General features: G+C 45.1%; 1 protein-coding gene and 1 long non-coding RNA gene across 6 annotated transcripts in view; one reads left to right on the top strand and one right to left on the bottom strand.

Moving 5' to 3' along the window:
* Positions 1–17,338, top strand: part of ZFYVE1 (zinc finger FYVE-type containing 1) — a 57,668-nt gene that overhangs the window by 29,443 nt on the left and 10,887 nt on the right. For 2 of the 5 annotated variants that reach the window (XM_522899.8, XM_063793630.1), the window contains exons 4-5: positions 4,373–4,587; positions 15,828–15,934. In XM_522899.8, coding sequence (XP_522899.3) covers positions 4,373–4,587; positions 15,828–15,934 — 322 coding nt within the window. Of the gene's footprint in view, positions 1–4,372; positions 4,588–10,700; positions 10,855–15,827; positions 15,935–17,338 lie in introns of those variants that run through there. The other 3 variants (XM_016926334.3, XM_016926333.3, XM_016926335.4) reach the window with 3 other exon arrangements.
* LOC107968207 (uncharacterized) lies at positions 853–10,663 on the bottom strand. The gene is made up of 3 exons (XR_001709234.3): positions 10,472–10,663; positions 9,815–10,008; positions 853–1,042 (listed from the first exon to the last, which is right to left on the bottom strand). It is a non-coding gene; the product is annotated as an uncharacterized LOC107968207 (long non-coding RNA).

The raw sequence follows: 17,338 nt of genomic DNA, 5'->3' as shown, positions 1-17,338 counted from the left end.
GTAGTGGATTGCCCAGAAAGATTTCTGTCCAAAGAAGACATAGAAAGTGTTTCAAGGAGGATGGAGTGATCAAACATGTCAATCTGCTTATAGGTCAACTAGCATAAGGATTGAGAATTGCCAATTGGCTTTGGCAATATATAAGTCCTTAGTGATCTGGATAAGACCTGTTCCCTGAGATGGTGGGGGGTAAAAGCTTGATCAGAGTGAGATCAAGAGAAAATAGGAGGAAGCCAGGTACAGTGGCAAGTGCCTGTAATTCTAGCTACCTGGGAGGCTCATGTGGGAGAATCCCTTGAGCCCAAGAGTTAGAGATCAGCCTGGGCAACATAGTGAGGCTATGTCTCTAAAAAAAAAAAATAAGATTAGGAGAAGAATTACTTTATTCAATTCTTTGACAGAGTTCTGTAAAGCAAAGAAGAACAATGAGATTGTAGCTGGAGGCTGATGTGGGATTTCAAGGGATTTTTCTTTTTTGAAATCTAAGATGTGACATATTGCAGATATTTATGTACTGATGAGAATGATTCATTAGAGAGGGAAGAATGTAGATGTAAGAGAGCAGGAACAGTTGGAGTGATGCATGAGTGGAAGGGTCGGCCTTAGGACCACGGACAGTTCATCCATAACAATGGGAAAGAAAGTAGACAATATGGACACAGTCGCAGATAAGAAGATGGATGTGGACATGGGATGTGTGTGTGCAAGTTCTTATTTGTTTTCTTAGAGAAATAGGAAGCAAGATTGTCACCTGAGTGGTAGGAGGATGAGGGAAAGGTGCAATAACAGATTAGATAGGAGGGGAGCAGTAAATTTGGCTCTTGAAACAATTGCAATCTTCACTTGTTCATTCAGTCATCAAAGTTTATTGAGTGCATATGTCATGTGCTGAGCACTGAGGCACAGAGCAGAAAAAACACTTCCTGTCTTTGAAGAGCTCACAGTCTAGTTGGGGCGACCGCACGGTGTTCTGTGCATACCTCCGTACCTACAGGTGCGGTGCTGTGGGAGTCCAGAGCAAGGACACTACACCTTATGGAATCTAGGAAAGAAGAGGCGACATTTGAGCTCTGAGAGACTTGGCTAGATGGAGGAGGGGAAGAAGATGCTCTAGGAAGAGCAAACTCCTAGTAGCTTCAAGGAACAAATTGCGTTCAGAGAACTGCAGGTAGGGCTGGGTGTGGTGGCTGACACCTGTAATCTCAGCACTTTGGGAGGCCAAGGCAGGAGGATCCCTTGAGCCTGAGAGGTTGAGGCTGCAGTGAGCTGTGATCGTGTTATTGCACTCCAGCCTGGGCAATAGTGAGACCCTGTCTCAAAAAAAGAAGGAAAGAAAAAAGAGACAAGAGAAGTAGTTCTGCAATAACTTCCAAAATTCCATTCTAACTCCCTTCAATGCATTCTCCATGTAGCATCCAAAGTGATCTTTTCAAAAGCTTAATTTACACTTCAGATCATGTAATACTTCTGCTTGCAGCCTTGTCAGTGGCTTTTGACTACATCAAAATCCAAACTCCTAAATGTAGTGACATCACTTTAACTCCTACCTTTGTCTCTGACCTCCTCTAGTTACCCCTCTTCATTCTCCCCCTGCCCACTGAATGCAGCCCCTCCCCTGCCACCCCGACTGCCATGTTTGAAGCATGGCTTGTGTGGGAGGGAATGATGGAGAGACTCAGGGATCAGATCATGGGTGGCCTTGACTCAGTTCTCAAGTATGGCAGGAGTCCATGAAGGATCTTAAGCAGAGAGTTAGATGGCCAGATCTATATTTTCAAAAGATTCCCTGGCAGCCTATTGCAGGATGACTGAGGCAGGGGGACCAGTCAGCAGGATATCAAGTCACTCAAGTGAGAAGTGGTTGGGATTCAGCCAGGGCAGTGGCAGTAGGAGGGAAGTGCACAGAGTAGGCCATAAAGGAGGTTGAATCTGAAGGACCTGGCACCAGTTGATTCTGGTGGTACCAATGACACATGCCCTATAGAAGATAATACATGTAAATGTTCCCCAGTGAAGGAGCAGATTAATTAGCAAGTGCCTCGAAGATAAGGAGAGGAGGTGAGAAATGCTGACTTTCAGCTGCCTCCTGTGATCAATACTTTTATGCCACTTTGGATCTTTACAGTGTTGGTGAGGGGAAGGTTTAATTGCCAGTTCAGGATTTTGAAGTAACCAGCCCCTGAAAAGTTATTGTATTTTAGGCTGAGCACGATGACTTATGCCTATAGTCCCAGCACTTTGGGACATTGAGGCGAGAGGATCACTAGAGCCCAGGAGTTTGAGACCAGCCTGGGCAAAATAGCAAGACTCTGACTCTACAAAAACATTAAAAAGTTAGCCAGTTGCAGTGGTACATACCTCTGGTCCCAGCTCTTTGGGAGGCCAAGGTGGGCGGATCACCTGAGGTTTGGGGTTCAAGACCAGCCTGGCCAACATGGTGAAACCCTGTCTCTACTAAAAATACAACAATTAGTCAAGTGTATGGTGGTGGGCACCTGTAATCCCAGCTACTCAGGAGGCTGTGGCAGGAGAATCGCTTGAACCCTGGAGGTGGAGGTTGCAGTGAGCCGAGATTGCACCACTGCACTCCATCCAGACTGGGCAACAGAGTGAGACTTCGTCTCAAAAAGTAAGTAAGTAAGTAGGTAAGTAAATAAATAAATAAAAAGGAAATTAAAAAGTCCTTTCAACCTTTATCACCGATACATTTATTGAATCCATCTGTGCTATGGCTGCCCAAGTTTCTGGACAAATGATGAGAGTGTGGGCAAGCAAATACCCTTATACATTGGTAGTTTGCTCAGAGCTTCCTCACAAAAGACCAGAATTTTCAAAGTACAGAGAATTGTAAAAGTTCATCAGGAAGGTGATTAGTTAAGTATATCCACAGGATCGAAGACTGTATTCCTGCTTTTGAGTGTATTGTGACAAGGACAGGTACTTACAGTATGTTATTAAGTGAGAAAAGAGCAAGTTGCATATATATGTTGCTAAGTCTGTAGGAAAAATGTCTGAAAGGGCCAATATTGAGCTGTGGTTACTTTCGGGAAGTAGGTGAGAGCAGAGGACATAATTTCTTTCCTTTTATGCTTTGGCATATCTAGATTTTTCCAATGAATGGGTTTTTGGGAAAAAAGACTCCTCCTTGAAGTATAATGTGCATCCCGAACAGTGCATATCATATCAAGGTATCATGTGATGAGTTTTCACTGCCTGAATGCCCCTGCGTACTCAATGCTAGACCATAGGACACCAGCCCTCCTCATAGAAGCCCTCCTCATGTCCTTTACCAGGAAAGGGTAACCTGAGTTCTCACAGCATAGATCAGTTCTGCCTGCTTATGTACTTCATGTACATTGAGTCAGAGTATCTTACTTTTTTTTTTTTTTTTTTTTTTTTTTTTGAGACAGCGTCTCACTCTGTCTCCCAGGCTGGAGTGCAGTGGTGCGATCCCAGCTCACTGCAACCTCTGCCTCCCAGGTTCAAGCAATTCTTCTGCCTCAGCATCCTGAGTAGCTGGGATTACAGGCGTGCACCACTAGGCCCAACTAATTTTTGTATTTTTAGTAGAGATGGGGTTTCACCACGTTGGCCAGGCTGGTCTCGAACTCCCGACCTCAGGTGATCCACCCGCCTCAGCTTCCCAAAGTGCTGGGATTACAGGTGTGAACCACTGCACCCTCCCGTATCTTACTTTTTTTTTTTTTTTTTTTGAGATGGAATCTCTCTCTGTCGCCAGGCTGGAGTGCAGTGGCGCGATCTCGGCTCACTGCAACCTCCACTTCCCAGGTTCAAGTGATTCTCCTGCCTCAGCCTCCTGAATAGCTGGGATTACAGGCACCTGCCACCACGCTCGGCTAGTATTTTTAGTAGAGATGGCATTTCACCATGTTGCCAGGATGGTCTCCATCTCTTGACCTCCTGATCCACCTGCCTCGGCCTCCCATAATGCTGGGATTACAGGTGTGAGCCACCGCACCCAGCCTCGTATCTTACTTTTATAATGAAAGATTTTTGTTGTTGTTGTTTGAGATAGAGTCACTTTTGTCTCCCAGGCTATAGTTTAATGGTGCGATTTTGGCTTACTGCAACCTTCGCCTCCTGGGTTCAAGCGATTCTCCTGCCTCAGCCTCTGGACTAGTAGGGATTACAGGCATGCGCCACCACGCCCTGCTAATTTTTTTGTATTATTAGTAGAGACAGGGTTTCACCATGTTGGCCAGGCTGAACTCCTGACCTCGGGTGATCCGCCCACCTTGGCCTCCCAAAGTGCTGGGGTTACAGGTGTGGGCCACCGTGCCTGACCTACTTTTTTTTTTTTTTTTTTTAAATGTCACTCACTACCCATGTGCCTGTGTTTCTGCTTGTATAGATCATCCCTCAGAGGTGCCAGAGAAGCTCATCCAGGACCGGTTCCGGAAGCTGGGCCGTTTCCCTGAAGCCTTTAGTTCCATTCACTACAAGGGAACGAGGACTTACAACCCTCCCACGGACTTTTCTGGGCTTCGGCGTGCTTTGGAGCAGCTACTAGAGAATAACACCACCCGTTCTCCCCGGCACCCAGGAGTCATCTTCAAAGCCCTGAAGGTCAGTTGGCTTGTGCCCCAAGGGCTTCTCACTGGGGTGCCAGTGGGTGGTGAGAACAGTCAGTTCGCCAGCTTTTGTGGTGCTGGTGATTGGAAATCTGGGTGGAAAGAGGTTATAAGAAGCGGAAGCACATGAATGGAGTCCGCACCTGTCAGATGCTTTCATCTTGCCAGGAGTGCAAATATGGGGAAGTCATATGTGATAGTAAAAAAAGTGCCCGGTCCTCAGCTAGGAGAAAAACCAGGCACTCATTTCTGGCTGGTGTGGCTCACCCCTGGTGAGTTGGTGTCATGTTGAGTCTCACTTAATCTGGACAGCCTTTGTGCTTTTCTTAACATTGACTCACTGTTTTTTTCTTATTTAAATTAATTTATTCATAGAGGAAACTTTTTGTTATCACTATAAGCGGAAAACTAGTATCACAGGTAGAAATTGTTTTTTGTTCGGGGGGCGTTTAGGAGCAGAGGTTTGATAGGCAAAAGAAAGAGAAAGAACAGCTCTCTCTCTCTTGCAAGAGAGGGGTGGGGGTGGGGGGGGGGCACCTGAATGGGACTTCCCCCCAGAGGTAGAAAATTACCAAAACAAAACACAAAAATAGATACACAATAACACTACTATTTGTTATATACCAAAGTTCAGAGTACTCTGTATGGATTAGTTCACTTAATCCTTACACCAACTCCATGAGTTAAGTACTGTTAACATCCTCATTTACAGATGAGGAAACGGAGGCACCAAGAGATGTAGTAATTGGTTATACACAGTTGGTGAGTGACAGCAGGCCTAACACCTGGCCAGTTTACGCTAGAGCTCCTTCTCATAACCACAAAGCCTGTACTTCCTCTCAACAAATAAAATCGCCTATTATTCCTTAGCTAGAGACTATTACGCATGGAAGGTTCTGAGACTGGGTCCTGTTTTTTCTTTCTTTAAGAGGGAGATTTACAGCCAGGCGTGGTGGCTCACGCCTGTAATTCCAGCACTTTGGGAGGCCGAGGCGGGTGGATCACTTGAGGTCAGGAGTTTGAGACTAGCCTGGCCAACATGGTGAAACCCCCTTTCTACTAAAAATACAAAAAAATTAGCCGGGCATGGTGGCGCACTCCTGTAATCCTAGCTACTTGGGAGGCTGAGGCAGGAGAATTGCTTGAATCCGGGAGGCAGACGTTGCAGTGAGCCGAGATTGTCCCACTGCACTCCAGCCTGGGAGACAGAGCGAGATGCTGTCTCAAAAAAAAAAAAAAAAGAGGGAGATTTGGCCTCTTAAAGAGAGGTGGAGATTAAATGAAAGCATACTTAAGAGACAAAGTACTTGTTATATAGTAAAAATGTTCAGTGAATGTTAATTGTGAATAATATTAAGGAAAAACTATTGAAAATGATTACATTTGAATAATTCATGAAATACATACATTTCCAGTTAGAATTTGAAGTTCAAGTACACTTAGTTGTATTGGCTAATAATGTCCTTGTAGTGGCTCAAAGGCAGTGAAAACGGAAGATGACGCTTGCCTAATGCAAACATTCTGAAAAGACGCTGAATCAGTCAAAGGGCTGTAAATCTGATCACTGTGCATTATAAGGCAAATAGGCCAGAGGCTGGATTATAGCAGCTCCTTTGCTCTTCTGGAAGCTAACCCAGATTAATGTTTAAGTAAGACCATCAGGGGCCGGGCGCGGTGGCTCACGCCTGTAATCCCAGCACTTTGGGAAGCCGAGGCGGGCGGATCACGAGGTCAGGAGATCGAGACCATCCTGGCTAACACGGTGAAACCCGTCTCTACTAAAAATACAAAAAATTAGCCGGGCGTGGTAGCGGGCGCCTGTAGTCCCAGCTACTTGGGAGGCTGAGGCAGGAGAATGGCGTGAACCCGGGAGGCGGAGCTTGCAGTGAGCCGAGATCTCGCCACTGCACTCCAGCCTGGGCGACAGAGTGAGACTCCATCTCAAAAAAAAAAAAAAAAAAAAAAAAAAAAAAAGACCATCAGGGACACTGAGCACTGTAAACTGTAATTAGTGCTCAGGGATTTTTCCCCTCAGAAGTCTTGGATGTCCTACCTCAGGCCAATTTATTACTGGCTTTGAGAAAAATAGTTACACTGTATTCTTCCGAGGTGGTAAGAGTCACCAAGCTTTCTGCGATTAAAATGAACCTGGTCTGTCGGGTGAGGTGGCTCATGCCTGTAATCATTCCCAGCACTTTGAGAGGCGGAGGTGGGCAGGTCACGTGAGGCTAGGAGTTCGAGGCCAGCCTGGCCAACATGGTGAAAACTGTCTCTACTAAAAATACAAAAATTAGCTGGGCGTGGTGGCAGACTCTTGTAATCCCAGCTACTAGGGAGGCTGAGGCAGGAGAATCACTTGAACCTGGGAGGTGGAGGTTGCAGTGGGCCGAGTACAGTGCGCCACTGTACTCTAGCCCAGGCAACAGACCTAGACTCCCTCTCAAAAAAAAAAAAAAAAAAAAAAAAAAAAAAAGGCCAGGTGCGGTGGCTCACGCCCTTAATTCCAGCACTTCGGGAGGCAGATGGATCACCTGAGGTTGGGAGTTCGAGACCAGCCTGACCAACATGGAGCAACCACGTCTCTACTAAAAATACGAAATTAGCTGCGCGTGGTGGTGCGTGGCTGTAATCCCAGCTACTTAGGAGGCTGAGGCAGGAGAATTGCTTGAATTTGAGAGGCGGAGGTTGCAGTGAGCTGAGATCTTGCCACCGCACTCCAGCCTGGGCAAGAAGAGCGAAACTCCATCTCAAAAAAAAAAAAAAGAACCTGTTCAGCTGGAATTCTGATGATTCCTGGTAACTGGCATCCTCAAAATTTCACCGAGATCTGATATTTTCTATTCTCTGAAGTATAGGGGCTGTGCTGTACTGAGCTATGGGACTGAATTCTTTTGTCTATGGGAAGGAGTCAATTTGTTTAAGCTTGTGATTCGGGTTCTCCCTAGAGAATTGTGCAGTTGTTGCAGTTTACCCAAATCTTTGAAAAAATTGGTTTTGTACTTTTTTGTTTTAAACATCCTTTAAATTAAAAATGCTTAATTCTCTGGTTATCACTCTAATAGCCACTTTTAAGGTCTGCCTTAGGCAAATTGACCAAGTAGAGTTTTATTGTTAAAATAGACTCTAAAGTTTTCATAGTTCATAGCAGTGTATAATATAAATGGCTGTCTTTTCTTCTCCACTTGTTTTTATTTTGTTTTATGCTGTTGTATTAATTTTTTTTTATTAGTAGCTTTGAGTCCTTTTGAGATAAAAGAGTTGGGGTGGGTATAAACAGATAAATGACACGTCAGAATAATTTGTTTGATTTCTTGAATCTCCCATTTTTTCTTTCTTTTTTTCTTTTTCTTTTTTTTTCTTTTGAGACAGGGTCTTGCTCTGTTGCCCAGGCTGGAGTGCAGTGGTGTGATCACACCTCACTGCACTCCAGCCTCTCACAGCCACTGCACCAGGCCCCAAGAGCTTTTAACTTCATGCTGTATTCCTTCCCAATAGTTATTTCACTTCTAAAGAGGTCAGAGGATGGGACCATTTAAAAAGGTTCCTGATACATACTGTCAGTTATATTTGAGTATTTGGTTATTTTAATTAAAACAGAGATGTCATTTTAAAAATTATAAAAGCAATGCATATTCATGATAAACAATTCAAGTACTGCAGAATGTATGAGACTTAAGTCCCCTTTCCTTCCCCTACCTCCCCCCTCCTCAGTCTGCAGAGCTAACTCTTAATACTTTCTCACATAAGTGTCTAGAAATTTTTATTGCTGTGTAAGCACATGCATAAATATATGTTATAATGTATGTTTTTCTTCCTGAATAAATGGGATCATAGTAAAGTTAAATCCTTTTCCCCTGCCTAGTGTCCTTTTCTAACTCTGCAGATAACCATTATTAGTAGTTTATTATATATGCTTATAGAAATTGCAAATGCTGGCTGGGTGCTGTGGCTCATGCCTGTAATCCCAGCACTTTGGGAGGCTGAGACAGGCAGATCACGAGGTCAGGAGTTCAAGAGCAGCCTGGCCAACATAGTGAAACCCCATCTCTATTAAAAATACCAAAATTAGCTGGGTGTGGTGGCGGGTGCCTGTAGTCCCAGCTACTTGGGATGCTGAGGCAGAATGGCTTGAACCCCTGGAGGCGGAGGTTGCAGTTTGCTGAGATTGTGCCATTGTACTCTGTCCTGGGCGACACAGCAAGACTGTCTCAAAAAAAAAAAAAAAAGAAGAAATTGCAAATGCTGTAAAAGTGCATGTGTGTGTATGTATATATATCCTTCATAAATGAGATCATACCATTTATATTATTCTATGATTTGGTTTATTTTCACTTTTTTTTTTTTTTTTTGAGACAGAGTCTTGCTCTGTCACTCAGGCTGGAGTACAGTGATGCAAACTTGGCTCACTGAAACCTCTGACTCCCAGGTTCAAGTGATTCTCATGCCTCAGCCTCCCAAGTAGCCTGGATTACGGGCACACACCGCCACGCCTAGCTAATTTTTGTATTTTTAGTAGAGACGGGGTTTCACCATGTTGGCCAGGCTGGCCTGGAACTCCTGACCTCAGGTGACCCGCCCGCCTCTGCCTCCCAAAATGTTGGGATTACAGGTATGAGCCACTGTGCCAGGCCCGAAATGCCTATTTTAAATGCCATTAGTATATTTAAAAAAAAAGTTATTAGGCCAGGTGCAGTGGCTCACGCCTGTAATCCCAGCACTTTGAGAGGCCGAAGCAGGCAGATCACCTGAGGTCACGAGTTCGAGACCAGCCTGGCCAACACGGCAAAACCCCATCTCTATGAAAAATACAACAATTAGCCAGCCGTGATGGTGTGTGCCTGTAATCCCAGCTACCCGGGAGGCTGAATCAGGAGAATCCCTTGAACCCCGGAGACGGAGGTTGCAGTGAGCTCAGATTGTGCCACTACACTCTAGCCTGGGTGACAGAGCAAGACTCTGTCTCAAAAAAAAAAAATGTTGTTAGCCCTATCTTATTTTTGAAGTTCCACCTGACTGATGCAGTACTCTGTTGGATTCAAAGGAAGTCAAAGTACTACTTTTTGTGTTTATTATTGACCGGGAAATGTGGATTTGGAAATGTGATGAATGAGAAGAACAGTTTTTGGTGTGCACACATGCATGCACATATGTGTGTGTGTGAGAGAGAAACAGAGAGAGAGCTATGCAGCTGTTTTCTGCCCTAGTGGCTTGCCCATACATACCTGGGAGTGGTTTCTCTATTCCTCCTGCTGACAGGATCACTTTTGATGTCATTCAGCCACACTGTTGTGCAGGCCCCAGGCCCCTTTTTTTCTAGCTGGCTTATGTCCCATTTCTTGACTCCTTTGCTCAGGGTCCACAATAGCAACAGCCCAGATACCTACAAGCAGCGCATACCTGCACTGAGCAGATAAACCTGCTTACAGGAAACAAATGCTCAGGTCTCTATCGAATAGAGGAATTAATATTCAATACTGGAATTGAATATTGAGTTAACTATGGTTGTCTGTACTTACAGTTCTGAATAACTGGGAGAACCATTTCATAGTTGAATTTGTATAGGTTTTATGTAATTTTGTCTTAATTTTTTTTTTTTTTTAAGACAGGGTCTGGCTCTGTGTCCCCTAGGCACCATCTAGACTCATTGCAACCTCTGCCTCCTGGGCCCAAGCCATCATCCCACCGCAGCCTCTCAAGTAGCTAGGACTAACAGCCACACGCCACCACACCTGGCTGATTTTTGTATTTTTTGTAGAGACAGGGTTTTTGCCTGTTGCCCAGGCTGGTCTTGAACTCCTGAGCTTGAGGTATCGTCTGCCTTGGCCTCCCAAAGTGATGGGATTACCAGGAGTGATCCACTGTGCCCAGCCTTTATGTACCTTCTTTAACCTCTGAGCTCTAAATGTAGAAACTCTTGACGTTCCAATTCTGTCACATCGGGAAGCATTTATGAAGTATTTATAAAGTTATGTTTTGTTGGGGTGTGATGTCACTGATGACAGAAGTGTGTCCCTTTTGAGTCAGGAAATTCATTGCTAGCCCTTGATGACTGGGGCCAGCCCTATAGATACAATAGAAAGAGCCACACTGTTGTCAAGGCAACTAAAGTTCAAGATCATCTGGTCTCCAGGCAACCTTTTCCAGACTTGCCTCAAATGCTTTCCCAAGCTTTCTTGGGGTAGGTGGGCCCTTCCCTGCCTTTCTCTTCTAGCTTTGGGATCTCAGGAGGAGGAGAACCCAAGAAACTGTGGAATGATGTGAGGTTTGGAATTTTTGAACCTGCTAATAAGTATATGGATCAGGTGGTATGTAAAGAAAAATCAGGGCCGGGCGCAGTGGCTCACGCCTGTAATCCCAACATTTTTGCAGGCTGAGGCAGGTGGATCACTTGAGGTCAGGAGTTTGAGACCAGCCTGGCCAACATGGTGAAACCCTGTCTCTATTAAAAATACAAAAAATCAGCTGGGCATGGTGGCACGCACCTGTAGTCCCAGCTACTTGGGAGACGGAGATTGCAGTGAGCCAAGATCATGCCACTGCACCCAGCCTGGGTGATAGAGCGAGACTCTGTCTCAAAAAAAAAAAAAAAAGGAAAAGCTGATTAGATTCTAAAGGAGGAGTTTCTCCCTACTCTTGCATCTAAAACATGCTGACGTTGGATTTTTTTTTTTTTTTTTTAACAGTTACTGTTATTTTCCCACACTCTTGATTCTTGTAAAGCCTCCTGAAACTTGTCAAGGTCTGATTCATTAGTCAGGCTGTGACTTGTGAACGAGTGAGATGCTTGTTCTTACCTCATATGCAAGAGTGTCAGTGGCCAGCATCTGAAGGCTGGCTTGCCTGGAGTCTCTTTCTTATGTCATAAGTGGTTACCTGTTACCTTGGACAACATAAGCCAACAGTTCATTTGTCTAGGGCAGGGAATGATGGCATATGTACTGTGGCAAATCAGGCTGCAGATTGTTTCACACCAAGCCTTGAGATACTTACAAATGCCCCCATTTCTCTGAAGAACTTTCAGAGAAGTGAACCAGGTCACTTGGGTTGAAACAGTAAGAACCTTACGCTGTACTGGATCCTAATTTCCCATTTACTGGGAGTTGGCATCCTCTGTGAATTCAACCCAGCTGTTGCACTCATGCCAGATTTATATCATTTGTCCTTAGGAAAACCAGTACTTAGGCTAGCCTTTCAGTTACCTGTTTAAAAGAAAAACTCTGCGGCTAAAAATTGCTATTCTTGGCTGGGCGCAGTGGCTCACGCCTATAAGCCCAGCAGTTTGGAAGGCTGAGGCAGGAGAATGGCTTGAGTCCAGGAGACCAGCCTGGGCAACATAGTAAGACCCTGTCTCATTTTAAAAATGAAAATAATAAAAAATAATTTGCTATTCTTTTTTTTTTTTAAATAATAATTGCTATTCTTTGGTGTTCCCTATACCTTCTATAGTGGCTTCTATATTCCTTAGCTCTCTCCTCTTTTTTTCTTTCTGTATCATCTCATTAGATACTTCAGCATCTTGGCCAGGTGCGGTGGCTCACGCCTGTAACCTCAGCACCTTGGGAGGCTGAGTTGGGTGGATCACTTGAGGTCAGGAGTTCGAGACCAGCCTGACCAACATGGTGAAACCCTGTCTCTACTAAAAAAAAAAAAAAAAAAAAAATTATCCATACATTGTGGTAGGGGCCCGTAATCCCAGCTACTTGGGAGGCTGGTGCAGGAGAATCGCTTGAACCAGGAGGCAGAGCTTGCAGTGAGCCGAGATCATGCCACTGCACTCCAACCTGGGTGACGGAGCGAGACTGTCTCAATAACAAAACAAAAACAAACAAACAAAAATTATTGGGGCATGATGGCATTTGCCTGTGATCCCAGCTACTTGGGAGGCTGAGGGAAGAGGATTGCTTGGGCTTAGGAGGGTGATGCTGCAGTGAGCTGTGAACATGCCACGGCACTCCAGCCTGGGTCACTGAGTGAGACTCTGTCTCAATAAAAAAGCTGCCTTTTCCCATCAGGTATCTTCAGAGTGTTCTGTACATATCTTTGAGAAACAGCCTGGAGAGTTATTGATAATTTGGCCAGTTAGGGAGTAGTTAGCCTTAAATTTGAGAGGACCTCTGGGGATGGGATGAAAGAAGCCTAGGGCAAGGGCAGGGCCAGGAGAGGAGGAGGGCAAGGTTGGTTTGTGAAGGGGAGTTGGTGCTGGGCACTTATTCCAGCAGTTCTAGCTGAGTACCTGTTAGGTCCTTTGCTAGGATTTGGAGGAGGATGCAAAGGTAGGAAGCTGCTTTCACAGTATTTATGATCTAGTCCTGGAGATAAAATACAGCAAACCCATAGCTTTGCATCATTGCCTAATTATTTAATACCGAGTTACAGTATTGAGTACAATGGGCTGTCAGAGAAGGCAGAGAGTGATGTGGTTGGAGAGGCTTCATTGGAAGAGGTGAGACCACAAACATCCCTGAAGAATGGGTCTCAGGTAGAAGCAGGAGAGAGAACGCTGTATAGGCTGAAATGTATAGGCCGACTTATAATTCCACTTGCCCTGCTTCTCATTTATTCTCAGCATTTCTATATATTCATGTTTTCAATTTTTTTTTTTTTTGAGACGGAGTCTCACCCTGTCACCCAGGCTGGAGTGCAATGGCGTGATCTTGGCTCACTGTAACGTCCGCCTCCCGGGTTCAAATGATTCTCCTGCCTCAGTCTCCTGAGTAGCTGGGATTACAGGCGCCCGCCACCACGCCCAGCTAATTTTTGTATTTTTAGTAGAGATGGGGTTTCACCATGCTGGACAGGCTGGTCTCGAACTCCTGACCTTGTGATCCACCCACCTTGGCCCCCCAAAATGCTGGGATTACAGGCATGAGCCACCGTGCCTGGCCCCATGTTTTAACTCTTTATCAAAGTACCCCCGAGAAGTATAGGACTTATGCGTTATTTGTCAGACCATTTTTTTTTGTTGTTTGAAGTCCAGGGTTGCCGCTTGGTCAGCTGTGGCTGACGGATGGTGTTCTATGGCCTCTGCAGTAGCCCTGCAGGACCTGAGTGAGAATGTCCTTGGGTGAGTTGTGTACCTTCAGTTTGACCCACTCCTTGCCACTATTCTGGTCCTACACCTGACCTGACTCAACATTGATATTATGTGCCTTTGTAGGGACTTGAGTTTGCAACTCCTGGTGTTAAGACTGCATTGGACTTTTTAATGATCGCCATTCTAACTGGTGTGAGATGGTATCTCATTGTGGTTTTGATTTGCATTTCTCTGATGGCCAGGAAACAACAGGTACTGGAGAGGATGTGGAGAAATAGGAACACTTTTACACTGTTGGTGGGACTGTAAACTAGTTCAACCAGCGTGGCGATTCCTCAAGAATCTAGAACTAGAAATACCATTTGACCCAGCCATCCCATTACTGGGTATATACCCAAAGGATTATAAATCATGCTGCTACAAAGACACATGCACACGTATGTTTATTGTGGCACTATTCACAATAGCAAAGACTTGGAACCAACCCAAATGTCCATCAATGATAGACTGGATTAAGAAAATGTGGCACATATACACCATGGAATACTATGCAGCCATAAAAAAGGATGAGTTCATGTCCTTTGTAGGGACATGGATGAAGCTGGAAACCATCATTCTCAGCAAACTATTGCAAGGACAAAAAACCAAACACCGCATGTTCTCACTCATAGGTGGAAATTGAACAATGAGAACACTTGGACACAGGAAGGGGGGGAACATCACACATCGAGGCCTGTCGTGGGGTGGGGGGGAGGGGGGAAGGATAGCATTAGGAGATACACCTAATGTAAATGACGAGTTAATGGGTGCAGCACACCAACATGGCACATGTATACGTATGTAACAAACCTGCACGTTTTGCTCATGTACTCTAGAACTTAAAATATAATTAAAAAAAAAAAAGATTGCATTGGAAACAGGAAAAGGAACCTTGCATAAGAAGTTCTAATTGTTCAGCTGAGCATGGTGGCTTACGTCTGTAATCCCAGCACTTTGTGAGGCCGAGGCGGGTGGATCACCTGAGGCCTGGAGTTCAAGACCAGCCTGGCCAAAATGGTGAAACCTCATTTCTACTAAAAATACAAAAAATTAGCCGGGTGTGGTGGTGGGTGCCTGTAATCCTAGCTACTTGGGAGGCTGAGGCAGGGGAATCTCTTGAACCCAGGGGACAGAGGTTGTAGTGAGCCAAGATCGTGCCAGTGCACTCCAGCCTGGGCAACAAGAGCAAAACTCCATCTCAAAAAAAAAAAGTTCTAATTGTTCTTCGTTTAAAACCTAACCTGCCCTTTTTCCAGATCTCCTTTAAAATTCTCTTCTGCCCGTTTACGGAAGGAAGTAACATATTGTCCTTTTGTTAAGGCTTCTTTCCCTTATTTTCCCTTGGATAATGCCTGGCTTCTTCACACTGGGGCTGGACTGAAAGTTAGAAGCTTGGAGCAGCATGTGCTTAGTGATTTCTAAAGCGTGGAAAGCGCCTTTCTGTAATTAGCCTGAGGAATACTTTCAATATCCAGTAATAAGTGAAGATAGGATTAGGAATGGAAGCTACATTTCAACCTGAAATTTTCAGTTTGCTTTGTGGATATGTTATCTTCTTGGCATTTATTTTGGCCATTTGCTGTCCTTTGGGTAATGTCTGTTTTGGGGGTTGGTAGAGTTGATAAATGACTGGCAAACACTATAATAATTCTTCTTGTTTTTTTTTTTCTGGTGACATTTTTCCTGCTTTGAGTTTGTCTATGGCCTAGTAAACTCCAAGTAAGTGCCTGTGGTTATAGCTGGGATAGAAGCCCGGGAAACTCACAGATCACATCTGGGCTCTGCCTGTGGCTTAAAGAGGAGCCATCCTCGTGAGTCTTGGTTTCTTGGTTCCAGCCTCACATAGATGAAATGGGCATTCATCATTATTTGTGGTGGTCTTGAATAAAAGACTGAGTGGTGTGAGGTGTTTATAACCTGCAAGGCAATTAGGGGAGAACAGTAACTTTGCTTATCTTGACCTCTTGGGGAATGGGCTGGTTCTTTCCAAGGTTTCCCATGGTAAGGACTGATGTGAGTGGGGTCAGGAAGGTCAAGGGCAATGAGCAGAAGTTACTGGATTTCTTCTGTGCCTGTGTTGCTTGTATGGTGCCTGCAGTGGGGGGCCAAAGTGCGGAGCTCTCTACTGAGTGCCATCATATGTCACCTTCCCTCCTTGGCAGGCACTAAGTGACCGCTTCAGCGGTGAGATCCCCGATGACCAGATGGCGCACAGCTCCTTTTTTCCAGATGAATATTTCACCTGCTCCTCCTTGTGCCTCAGCTGTGGGTAAGTAAGGCCACTCCCCCACCTCCCACCCCATACCTTGAGAATAGAGCCTTTGAGTGGTGCTTCCTAGACTTCGGTGTGGATGCAGATCCCCTGGGATCTTGCTAAATTACAGGTTCTGATTTAAATTATCCAAAATGGTACACTCCCATGTTCCCACAAGATCCTGGTGGTCTAGGAACCACACTTCTGAGGTAGCAAGAGCTTGAAGGACACATGGTGGTGGAGAATCTTCTGGAAATTCCAGCTGGTATAGATGTGAAATTGACCAGCTTCCGGTTTGGGAGGTTTTTAGGGCAGAAGACTTTGGGTTGCCTGCTTTTCTGTGTTTTTTCTACCAGAGTTTCCAGTCACTTATTCATAGTATTCTAAGTATTCAAGTGATATTTGAGTGCCCCCCTGTGCAAAGCACTATGGGTAGGTATTGATTCCAGGTGATTCCTTTCACTATTAGGGGAAATGTTTAGAGCACATTAGAATTTTCTGGGGAGCTTTCAAAATTATTGATGCCAGGGCACCACCTTCTGGGATTCTAATTAACGGGTCGTGTGTAGGACGTCTGCATTGCTATGTTTAAGATGCTCCTCAGAGGATTCTAAAGTGCAGCCCGAGCTGAGGACATTGAGTTGGGACAGTGCTTCCGAAACTTCAATTGCATATGCATCACCTTGAGATTCTGTTAGAATGCAGATTCGGAATCAGGTCTGGGTGAAACCTGAGATTCTGCATTTCTGTCAAGCTCCCGGGCAATGGCTGTGCCGCTGGTTTGTGGACCGCACTTTGTTACGGTTAGAGCAGTGATCCACAAATTTTAGCATGCATCAGAAAAACCTGAAGGGCAGGATCACTGGGTGCCCCCTCCACAGTTTCTAATTCAGTAGGTCTGAGATAGGGCCTGGGAGTTTGCATTTTAATAAATTTAATAAATTCTCGGCCGGGCACGGTGGCTTACGCCTGTAGTCCCAGCACTTGGGGAGGCCGAGGCAGGTGGATCACGAGGTCAGCAGATCGAGACTATGGTGAAACCCTGTCTCTACTAAAAATACAAAAAAATTAGCCTGGCACGGTGGCCGGCGCCTGTAGTCCCAGCTACTCGGGAGGCTGAGGCAGGAGAATGGCGTGAACCCGGGAGGCGGAGCCCGCAGTGAGCTGAGATTGCGCCACTGCACTCCAGCCTGGGCGACAGAGTGAGACTCTTTCTCAAAATAAATAAATAAATAAATAAATAAATAAATAAATAAATTCTCAGGTGATGCTGATGTTCATGGGGACCACCCTTTGAGGATCACTGGATTAGTTTGAACTGTTGATGGCTGTTAAATCAGTGTGGTGACTTGTCTGATGGGCCCCAGGGGATTTAAATGCAGTGTGTCGAGGTCAGATGGCAGCCTCCATGTCCTGTAG

This window comes from Pan troglodytes, chromosome 15, assembly GCF_028858775.2.
Source record: "Pan troglodytes isolate AG18354 chromosome 15, NHGRI_mPanTro3-v2.0_pri, whole genome shotgun sequence".
Lineage (NCBI taxonomy): Eukaryota > Metazoa > Chordata > Mammalia > Primates > Hominidae > Pan > Pan troglodytes.
Note: the sequence above shows the minus strand (reverse complement) of the source record. Positions and strands in the feature narration are given on the sequence as shown.